Source organism: Neovison vison, chromosome 3, assembly GCF_020171115.1.
Source record: "Neovison vison isolate M4711 chromosome 3, ASM_NN_V1, whole genome shotgun sequence".
Classification (NCBI taxonomy): Eukaryota; Metazoa; Chordata; class Mammalia; order Carnivora; family Mustelidae; genus Neogale; species Neogale vison.
This window is the reverse complement of record NC_058093.1, coordinates 153,432,987-153,444,671: the sequence shown is the minus strand read 5'-3', so window position 1 is coordinate 153,444,671 and position 11,685 is coordinate 153,432,987. Positions and strand designations below refer to the sequence as shown.

At 36.1% G+C, this 11,685-nt stretch overlaps 1 protein-coding gene across 2 annotated transcripts; it reads right to left on the bottom strand.

Moving 5' to 3' along the window:
- Positions 1-617: 617 nt before the first annotated feature.
- SYT4 (synaptotagmin 4) lies at positions 618-10,552 on the bottom strand. Of its 2 annotated transcripts, none has more exons than XM_044243070.1 (4): positions 10,263-10,552; positions 6,518-7,332; positions 4,694-4,814; positions 618-3,349 (listed from the first exon to the last, which is right to left on the bottom strand). In XM_044243070.1, exons 1-4 carry the CDS (start codon positions 10,294-10,296, stop codon positions 3,042-3,044), a joined length of 1,278 nt encoding a protein of 425 aa, XP_044099005.1. In that variant the 5' UTR covers positions 10,297-10,552; the 3' UTR covers positions 618-3,041. The 2 variants fall into 2 exon arrangements, with proteins under 2 accessions (XP_044099005.1, XP_044099006.1); XM_044243071.1 differs by having other exon boundaries at positions 4,694-4,811.
- Between the last annotated feature and the right edge of the window lie 1,133 nt (positions 10,553-11,685).

Below are 11,685 nucleotides of genomic sequence, written 5' to 3'. Positions count from 1 at the left end.
TAAATAAAATATGGGAAAGTGAATATACTGTAGAAAGGAAAAGTCTTAGGGTACGTGGGTGGCTCAGCTGGTTAAGCATCTGACTTTGGCTCAGGTCATGATCTTAGGGTCCTGGGATCAAGCCCCACTCAGCAGGGAGTCTGCGTGTCCCTGTCCCTCTGCCCTTTCCCCCAACTCATGTTCTCTCTATCTCCCAAATAAATAACTAAATAAAATATTTTAAGAAAAGAAGAACGGGTAAGTCACAGAATTTGGACATTATCCCCTTTAAGGGTCTAGCTGATTCTTGATGAGGACTTCTCCAGGAGAGTGGTATGGCAGGAAGGGAAGAGCAGAGTCAGCCAAGAAATCCTTTTATTCACTATCCATATGCTCTTGAATCAACTGCCTAAACTCCTCAAGTCCTCTTGTTTCTGTAACACAGGGATAATCATAATTTTCCCTGACAATTGTTATGAGGATTAAGCAAAATAAAATAAGATATATGGAAGACCTTGGTGCTGAATCCCTAGTGATCCCTATTCTGCGCCGGGAGATGCATTCAAGAAACTTGAAACTTAGGAAGAAATAAGAGAATTCTTAATACAGAGTCTATTGGCAAAAAGTTTGAGTTGAAATGGGTTGGGCAAAAGCAGCAATTTATTCATGTCTTACAAACATGGTCTTACAAACATCATACAGAGCTGGCACAAAAGAACAGACACCATCTCATACACCATGCTTCCTTCCAAATCACTTCTATTGAGTCACGACATCAGAACAAGTCAGTTACTGAGTTACACGGTTCTTCAAACACAGAGACCTCCCCATGAGGGTGGTTGGATTGGCTAATCAGACAAACAGTTAATTTACATGTTTCATACAGTGCAGGATTTGCAACAGAATTCAAGATATTCACACTGATATTGTAATACATTATAAAACAGTTTAATTTTCAGAAGATGATGGGATCACAGATGTCCCTGCCTGTTTCAATTCCTCTCTAGTTTTCCTTCTTTCTTTTCTTAAAAGCAGTTACAAAGAGTTTTACTCAACGTTTCACACTCAAAAACACTTTAAATGTTAAAAACTAAAAACTATTTACAAATTATTCATTGTAATTTTAAAAGTATTCATTGTTGGTTTTGCTGTTCCAATTAAAAAAAAGAAAAATCACCCTCCAACAACCATACTTTACTTGGTACCACCATTACCTTCTGGCTGCTGTGAAGGATACTTAGAGTTGAGTCCTCACAACTTTTCAGAACTCCAAAATAGATTCTACTCCATGGCCCCTGATAACAAATATACATACAATAAAAAGGCCATCTGACCTCCCCAAAGCACACACTGACTACGATTCATTTTGTGTTGCTTTTGTGGAAATGCTGTGAGGTGACCTTCTGTTGGATTAAAGACAATGATTAGGGAATACTCTTTTTTTTTTTTTTTTTTTAAATCCCAAAGTCATCTTAAAGCACAAAAAAGAGGCAGACTTCGATCTTTGCACATACAGAATGTAAAACATTTTCTTTACATTAGGCATAGTCATAAAAAGCATGTATGTTGTTGTGAAAATGCATTGTCATAGAATTTACAAACACTGAGATATCAAACACATTCTCAAAAACAGCTAAGGTACTGACACAAAACCTGACTCAAAAGGTAAGTTTTTCAGTAGACTTTATCTCTAACTTGCATATTTAATAATTCAACTGTGTCCAGTTTCACTCATAGGCTCTAAAAACACAAATATGGTGACATTTGTCCTTTCAAGTAACCCCAGGGTGCTGCTTTTCTCCCGCAGGTTTTCACAATTTCAGAGCCCTGGCACTGGCAAACCACAAAAGACACAAGTCTATAAACTGCTCCACAGACCACAGCTCAAGACAAATTAGCCTAGGAAAGATAGTGAAACATACTTTGTTGTGCTAATTTGACAGCCTAAGTAGATTTTGTGTGAAAACGTGTAAATTATATTAGGCTTTGCTGTATAGCTATTTTTCAGGCTTTACTTAGTTTCTTGGTTTAAGTGATGCTCTCTATCTGGCAGTGGTTAAAACTTCAAGCCTGTCTGTGTCTTTCCAAATAGGAGCTTCGTCCTTTCTGGGGGAGGACAAGCTGCTATAAGACTTAGTCATGTCCTTTCTGTAGACGAGGGATGGCCCTGAATGCACACTTATGTACCGTACATATTTCCTTTCAGAAAGCCGCATTTCTAACTGGATTTCTAGCTGAAGTTCATTTCTTTACCCACTAACTAATTCCACAATTTCACAAAGGTAATCAGGGCTTTCTTCGCTGACACTGATGTTTGTGAAGGGCAGTGAATAATTCAAGGCCGCGGTTCTTATGTGAGATCATATTTTCTAACAATCTGACTCACATATAACCTTAGGAGGGAGAAAAATAATATTTCAGCCACAGTGTTCTCAACTCAGCCCTTTAATAAAATGATTTCTCAGCTTGTTCACTGTCCTTTTGAAACAAAACCAAGATACTCCTGGTATAATAAGTTTTATCAAATAATTACAAAGAGAAATGACCATACACTTTTATATGCAAGACAACCATTTGCACATGACATAATGAATAAAAACAAACTAGAGAACATTTCTTTGATATCTTTGGATTTAAATAAAAACTGATTTCCCCATCTGAAGAAAAATGGATGAATTTTCATAAGAGAAAACATGCTCTTCATTTACAAATCCTAAAAATCACATCGCTTTCCCGTGACATGTTCCCAACAAGATCATCACCTCTACAGCTTGGGATTGCGCTGCAGGATTCATAAAATGCTCGGCTACTCTGGTAACCTGCAGCAGAGACTGAATGGCTCATGAAAATTTATCCAACTTCTCTAATATTGGGGAAAATATCATGATACACATTTACAGTTACTTTCTGGTCGTCTAATTCAATCCATTTCAAACAACAACAACAACAAAAGAGCAGCTTGCTGTCACAAGCTAGTAATCACGAATTAGGAGAAAAAAGGAAAGAAAATTGCTCCTTTCTTAGTAAAAATCATTAAGTTCCAACTTCTCACGGCTAGGACACTACCCGTCACAGAGCATATGCCACTTAGCAATTTGTCTCCTGGGATAGTCACAGATCTCTTTCCAGTGCTCTCCACCTGTTCCTTCTGCAGCTGCACCCAGGACCAACCGCCCTATCACCTCATTCCTGGATCCCCTTTCAGAATCCAAAACCAGAAATTCAACACTTATCTCTTCAAGACCCTCACAAGGAATATCAAAGACAAACAGTTCATTGAACACCGCATTGGGGGTGCACTTCTTCACATGAGTCTTCTTTTTTGAGATTCTCTTTTTGGCATGGTACAGGTTCACTTTCACGTAGGGATCTGCAATGGTAAATGACAGACATTATCTTGGCAGAACCTGGCTGGAGAGTTGATCTCAACATAATGGTGCCCTTAGAGATTGATGCATGCCAATAAAATGAGATTGGAATGAAAAGGTGTCAGAACAAAGTGAAAATAGGGATCAAGCTTGACCTATTGCCAACAAAATGAAAACAAGAATATGCAATGTGAAGAGAAAACAGTTCTAAACCATAGGATGGGAAAGGAAGCATAATGGCAAGAAGAAGAGATAATTAAAACAACAACAACAACAACAAAAACTTCTAATGGCTCATTCTGATTATGTATAACTCAGTCCAGAAAATAAGATAGAAGAAAAAAGCATTAGACAAGACCTAACCTGATTGAATTGTATGACTTTGGTAGAGTCTCTCTACCTCTCTACTTTTCTGTTGTACGGGCATTTAGAATTCACAATGGCAATGTCCTTTAGTGCTTTAAATTTTGTGTTTCTTTAATCAACAGCTGGGTTTGCTTCCTGTTTTCCAACGTTCACCTTCCCTGTGTCACCCTTAATGTATGGATTTTAGGATCATGCTACTTGTCATATATTTAATTACATTATTTTTGTCTCTTTCTGGTTGAAGCATGTGAGTTCATTTGAGTGTCCTAATCCAAAACTTTAAGATCATGTCTTCAACCGCCATTAATAAACAATAGTAGTAATAATAACAGAAATAGAAGTTATTTAATGAGGTATATCTTTCTAGTCTTCACAATCCCCCTCAAGGTAAGCATTATTACAACTACTTTGTACAGAGATTATGAAAGACAGCCAAGATTATATACTAAAATGGAAGGGTTAGAATTTGAACTCAGATCATTTTACTCCATAGGTCATGTATTCTTTTCACTGTGTAATACAACAAGGAATTTTTTTTAATTAGTCACAAAACTAAAAGCTAATGTTTAAAGCAGATCCTTAAGGAATTATAGGAAAAATAATAAAAACAACAGAAGCATAAGTGTTTGGTGAGGCAGGCTCACCAAAAATACTAAAATTAAGAACTCTTCTCCCAAACCATTGAGAAATTTTTGGCTATGATCTCTTACCTCAGCATTTATTACTGTTTTCTGCTTCAAATCCATACAGTCAGATATCTACCATGTATTAGCAATGGCTTAAAACTTAGACTAGATAGTATTCTTTTTCTCGCTAATGGCACTGGCTTACACTGTTATTTCATTAAATGAGAAACAGAAAAACAATCAGATCACTTGCGCTTGTGGGTAAAACGTAAATCAAAGTCATGTAAGTTGCTACCTATTTTGCCCAATGTATTACTTATACACTGAGACTGAATTTTTCAGAAGCATTCTTACCTGAAAGTCCAGACACATCAGATTTAGGCAGGTGTCGAGCTTTTAAAACAACCACAGTCAGAGTATTTGTCGTGGACTGATAGCAGAGAGAGATCAGTAACTCACCCCGTCCTGAAGACTTCTAAACAAAGAGAGATTTGGTATAAATATTTTTATTATTTTTCTTGTTTTGAAATTAATGCTTAAAATATTTTTAAAAAATACAATATTGTTATTTAAATATAGTTTTCCTACTTCTTTTTATTTTAATATGCTAAAGAATTCAACAGTAATCACAAGGTTTTGTTCCATACTATCACCTTCTAAAAACAACTGTCTGCCATCTTGTGGTGGTTTTAGGTACTACCGGATATTAAAATTTGTAATGAGTTAGCCACACCCATTACTAGAAATCTTTAAAAGGATATTGAGAATACAGCCTATACTGAGGTATTTTTGTTGTTGTTTGTTTATCTGTTTTTACTTTTTAACTAAATGATTTCTTTTTGAAGTTATTAATAAATGTCTAATCATTTGAATGGATCTGTGTAGGGCAAATGACTCATGATAAGTTTGATTTGATTTTGATTTTTTAAAAAGCACTGACATTATTGGAATTTAAATTCAGAGCAACTGACATTTATTCTAACTGCTACCATATCCTGTCCCAGAGGACTGATGGAGTTAAAATTCTCTGTCCCTAGCCCCCACTCAAAATCCTCTTTCAAATCCAAGAAATGAATTAAGTATTTGAAGGAATTGACCCAATTTTTTAATACTTTGTTTATGGAGGGTATCATAAGATACTTCTTTGTATGCTACTTAGATTTTATTTGTACTTTAAAGGCATTTGTTAAGAAGACCAAGAACTCAAATTACAAGTATTACCTGATACTAACAAATACGTAAACTCAGGGCTAGATTATAACTAAGAACGATGGCGGGCCAGAGCTCCTAGAACTTCAATCTATATACAAAAACTGACATGGGGTCATTATATGAATAAGTAGTTCAAGAAGAATCAGAGTAGGGAATAGATCTTTATTACTACTCTGCCGCTAAACACCTTGGTGTCTCAAACAAGCTACTTAATTTTCTGAACCTTGACTTTTCATTAATTTCAATAAAGAAAGGTGATCTTTATGGTATTCTATAAAATCATGCCTTCCAGAAACAAATTACTCTGAAGTACTACAGTTTAAATCAACTGAGTTCTGTTTTTAAAGGGGGAAATGGGATTAAATTTGGTATCTTATCATTGTCTAATAGTCTCAGAACTACCACAGCCATATAACTACAAAGGCAGAGTAACTCACTTCTTGTCATACAACATAGTGATGAACATTTATAATTCAAATGATGTGATGGCTCATCTTTGAAAAGCCATTCCATAAAAAGTCAATACAACTTCCAAATCCTCAGGATAAACTGATTTAATTTTCAATTTCAATTTCAATTTCAAATTCAATTATGCTGATGTTAAAACATCGTTGTTAACTTGTTTATGAATAAGAAATATTTACCTGCATTTTAGGTTAAGTGGAAGTCCTAGTCAAAATACTTATGATAAACATTAACAGAAATATTTATATAAGTGCTATTTAAATACCCATAATGGATGCCTATTTATTTTATATAATTAAAATACTTTAAGCATTTCAGTTGTGGATTAAATTTTCTTTCATCTACTCTAGTCCCTTGTTCCCCATTTGATTATGATTAATAATAATTAAACATGGTAAAGATGATATGTATAAAACTTATAGTTTAGTGAAAATCCCCTAGATACACAAAAGCTACATATGAGATTGTTTCTAAATACTTTAAGCACTAAAAGTGAATTACCCTAACATTTCTCTTGATAATCTCTCTGTTCATTAACATTTTTCCATCAGATAATTCAATTCCTGCAAGAGGAATAAGGACTTCTCCAATGATATCATCTCTTGAAAACCTGTCAAAACTCAAGATAGTGAAGTGCAAGGCCAACTCTTGGATCTGGGTGTACAGGATCCCATAGAACGTAAAGGTCTCATCAAAAGCTGGGTCCAAGGTCTTTCTTAGAACTCTGGTTTTCACTTTATGCTTCTTCTCTGGGAGGATCGTCATTTTTATATATGGGTCAGAGGTCATTGACTGCTCATCCATGGCTGGCAAGCCACGGGCTTCCTTGATATTCACCACAAATGCTTTCTTCTCAAAGTTGTACTCTAAGGAGAAGAAGAGGGTTCCCAACTTCTCCTGTTTCTCTTCTGAAGTAATGGAAGTGCTGGACTTTAAGCTATCAGGGGAAACAGCCTCTTTCTCCCCTTCTGAAAAGAGCTTTGGGGTCACATTCTCCAGATCAGAAGGGCTACTAGCTTTGAGGTTTGTTTTGGGAAAATTGCCATTGAGATCTCTCTTCTCAAGGTCAAGATGTAATGAATTCTTTGGCACAGCTGGTTTATTCTTTACTTCATTTTTGTCATCTGCTCCAAACTTCTTCTTGCTACTTAGATTTTCAGGATAAATATCAACTCCTTTTAGTACGTGCACAAACTTATATGGAGGAGTCTTGTTAGACTTGGATGATTTTCTCTGACAGCAGATCCAAGCAAACAGAGAGACTGTGAAGACCAAGCCAAATGCACTGAAGATCCCCACCACTGTGGGGATTTCATCTGAAAAATCAAATGACCAATAAAATACATTAAAGGAGTGGAGTTGGAGATATGAGCCTATTTGAAAAGCATGCTGGAGCTGGCAATTGCTGTAGGTTGCACAGATTGGATTACTTTCTGACTGTTCTGGGTATGAGTTATGTACACATTTCATATCACCTTCTGGAATAAACACATACACTGCGTGACATACAAAAAAGAAATACACTATGATAGAAACTTCCTCATTTCAGTAGGGGTTTTTTGCAAATAAAATAAAAAGGTGACCAGGCTTAGGTCAGGGATGAGGGATGCTAAATGACCCTGACCTACCTTTGTTTTCTCAGATAATGTGAGTTAACTATAGCATGATAAATCAGTACTAATTTCATTATGCTTTCTTGACATTTTGAAGCTTTCCAGAAGCATCAGTTTTTACTGACTATGAAACTCTACATGCACATTCTTTAAATACTGAGAAATTTTGTATTCTTATTAGTTCATTATTTATCCCGGATTCAATAAGGAAACATCTAGGGACTAGTGGTTCCAGGAATTTTAAGAAATGAAGGAACATTATATGCTATTATCACAAACTCATCAATAATTTCCATTTCAATTATGGAACACTGGTAAGAGAAATGTTACATACATTAAGGAAAAAAGAACAAAAAAAGATGAACAGCAGGGTATTGCTATTATATAACTTATATCACTGCAAACTCCTGGTATACAGACCAAAATTTCTCAAACACTGAATTATCTGAAGTACAAATCCCTAAGTGGGATAAAAATAAAACAATGGCTACAAATGAATCATCATTCTTTAACATGTATTAAGAGTGAAGATAGATAATTTAGAGTTCAATTTTATCCATAACTGATTTTTTTCTAACATTTTTCCACATGGCAAATGGTAATAAAATTGAACTTGGCATTCTTACCTTAATGAGGGCACATTAAATTACTGACATTAGGTAGCATTGATTATGCATGAAGCTTATCATGCCCCATATGTAAGCATATTCCTCCAACTAATGATTAGTAACACTGTTTAAGTAAAAGCAGTATTGTTATATTGGACACAGAGCAGCAATTGAGTCAATGTTTAATTTAATCATAGTGAATATAACTAATGTAGTATTATATGGATTTAGTTTCATTCTTGTGTATTTTTATCCCAAATAGTGAATAGTAAAGTTAGAGGTCCCAGTCAGGAAAGGGTTAAGTCTTGTTGGAATAACCCCTGAAAGAACAATCTTTTGTTACTCCCGTTCCCCATCCCCCCAAATCTTTTGCCTATCTACTTCATAATTTCCAAACTGAACTCAAAGAATATAAGAATCAGTAATGACAAATAAGAGCAGACATATATAAGATTAAAAAACAACAGTAAAAATATTCCATAGTTTAATTAGATCAAGGAACTGATCATGTAAAAATGAAAAATAAACCTTTGAATTCCCCAAGTAGAAAAAGCAGTAAATACTACAGAAAAAGAATGAGGTGAGAGCTAAAGATAATCAGTTAAACTTAGTATCAGCTTTTTGGTTTTTCCTCCTATTCAAGTCTCTGTGGGGGGGGAAAATCCACTCCTGGACTCTCCAATAATCCAAGGCCAAGAAGCAAAGCCAAAGTCATTGCTAGGAGAACAATAAATGCAATAGAAAATGATCCTTTTTTTTTTTTTTCCTAAATAGACCGATGGCCCAAGCTAGAACATATTTTTCCCTAGCCCTATCTCTGAAAATGCCTCAGTATTAGAAAATTTCTTATTTTCAAATCAGAAATCAGGAATAAACATCACAACAATATAAACTCAATCACCCAGATGAAAGTCTGTAAAGGAAACTCATTTCTGAATATAATGTCACAGATTGTCTCTATTCAATACTTATGTCATAAGGCAAAATATTCAATGTATCATGGAAAGACGCACGTACTCCCTCTGTATTCTCCACTGATAAGGTCTTAAGCTTCTGAGAGTAAAGACCTCAGTCATTTCACTCAGTTTAATAACAATTATCATTTATTCATAAATATCATTCTTTATTCACAAACTTCTATAAAATTTCCTGATTTTTTTTGAATACTTGTAAAGTAGTAAAACTTCATCTCCTGTCTTTGAAATATAATGGGACCTAAAAATATGACTTTTTAATTTGAAGTACATCTGATTTTATTTACTGAGAGAAGGAGAGCAACGGGGCCAAAAATTTGGTATAGGAAGAGGGAAATTGAACTGGAAAACAGGATTCCTAATTTTACTTTCCAGTAGCTTTTAGTTAACTGTTTGACGTGCCATACTTCTCTCACATCTCTGGGCTTTGGTTACCTCACCTGCGAAATGCAATGAACCAAGTCCGTTCATTTCAAATACCACTTTAACCCTAGCATCAGAGGATTCTCTGTCTTCCACTAGCAACATATTTCAAGGATACAAGAAAAACATAGCAGAGAAAAACAACCTTATGGTACACTCCAAAATAAAATATACACCCCAAACCCCCAACATTCAAGTTGTTTTATACTGAGATCAAACCCTTATGTAATCCCAGAAACATTGGCTTGTCCTGATAAGTTAAAAACAGATTTACTTACAAATAAAAATCACCTACAGAATTAATGAAACCAAAAACACACAACAGACTCCCTTTCCTTTACTTAGTGCGTGCTGCGATTTACAGAGCTACATGAACGTTTAGGAACTTCTTGGATGTAAAATCTCCCTAGCAGAAGGCAATTTTGAGGAGAAAGATAGCAAGGAAGGGAGAAACAACAGAGATAAGCCACGATTGCCCCTTTCCAGTTCTCATTTTCTTTCAGATTAACCTCCTAGGAAATCTATATCCAGCATCCCCTGAAAAAACAACAAGAACAACACCAACATTACAGCCCACTCTGGAGTATTCAAGAAACAACCGCAGTTATAAGTTGAGTAACTTGCTTACCAAATTCTTCCCGGCTGGTAGTGATCGGAGCCATTTTTTGCTGCGTGTTCTGTCCGAGGTGCTGAACGGAAAACTCCCTGGCTTGATTCACTTGCCTGGATCTGAAGCGCTGGCTTTCCTGAGTGCTGAAAACAACAGCGCGAGCTCAGGGGACCTGCGCCTGGAACGGGAGGAGGCAAAGAGGGAGGTCCACTTGCTCTCGCACAGTGATTTGCCACCCCTGTTCCTGTTTTGGCTCTTCTGAGAAGCTCGTCTCTGAGACACCAGACGTGGCTGAAACCCGAATTGACGCAATCCTGACGCTACAGGGTTGAAATCAGCACCTGCCCTCCTCCCCTCCGCCCTCCAAGCCTCTCCTCTCCTTCTTTCTTCCTCCCTTCTCTCCTGAGGATTCAACACATTCTCATCAATTATTTTAACTGTTGGACTACTGGAGATTAGCTCTGCTACTCTGTGGGGGCTCAGAGGCACATGGACATGAGTCCCCAAACTCATTCCTGTCAGTTTCTAATAGAAAATCTTCTGATCTTCAAGATCAGTAAAAGCGTGTCTGTGAGTTATCAGAATAATGAAATTTACAGAGGTGATTAAGGATAAGAATGAGAAGAGAGAAATTTCTGCATCAAATGAACATTGTGACATGCAGGAATATGTTTCTCCTTTTCTAATTTCTTTGATACTTTATACCTATATTAGAAAAGAATCCACTGCACATTGATCCATTTGAAATAAGACAACAGTTTTCCCAATATAATCACTTATTTTCTAATAAATAATCTAGACATTTTGCTAATGCTGTTGCTCCATCTGTCTATCAGCTCTCCTCCCTTTAATATCTGACATTTGACCAGCTAAAGTACTTAGGAACAGATGGGAATAATCCCTTCTATATTCAGACTCACTTTCAGTTATGACTTTTGCATATAATGAGACTGCTCCTGGAATGACGTTTCTGGTTAAAAGCCCTGACTTCTAATAGGATTGTGCAAAAGAGTTACAAGAATCGGACCAAAATTGAAAATGAATGAAATTGATAATTATTGGTTATATTTTCAAAGGAATATTTTTTTTCAAATATGTTGTTTTTCTGAACTGATGATATTTCTGGGGTTGAGGAACTGGAGAATATCTGGTGCCAAAATCTTATTAATTTTAATCTGAAGAGTGTGCCTTTTAAAACAAATATTTAGCAGTTTTCCAAAGGGGAGAACTCAGGTTGTAACTCCAACTGTCAATTATTGCTCCGCAAAGAATTCCCTTGCTCTGGAGCTCAGTGAGCAAATGGTATTAGGTATGTGTTGGGATGGGGGAGGAGGGGGTACTGGGTGGCTCTCAGAAAGCTACTGTACAAGTGACAGTTTCCTCCACATTGGCAAACAGTTGCTCTGAGCGTCAGGACTGTGTCTGGGGAAAAATTAGCTTC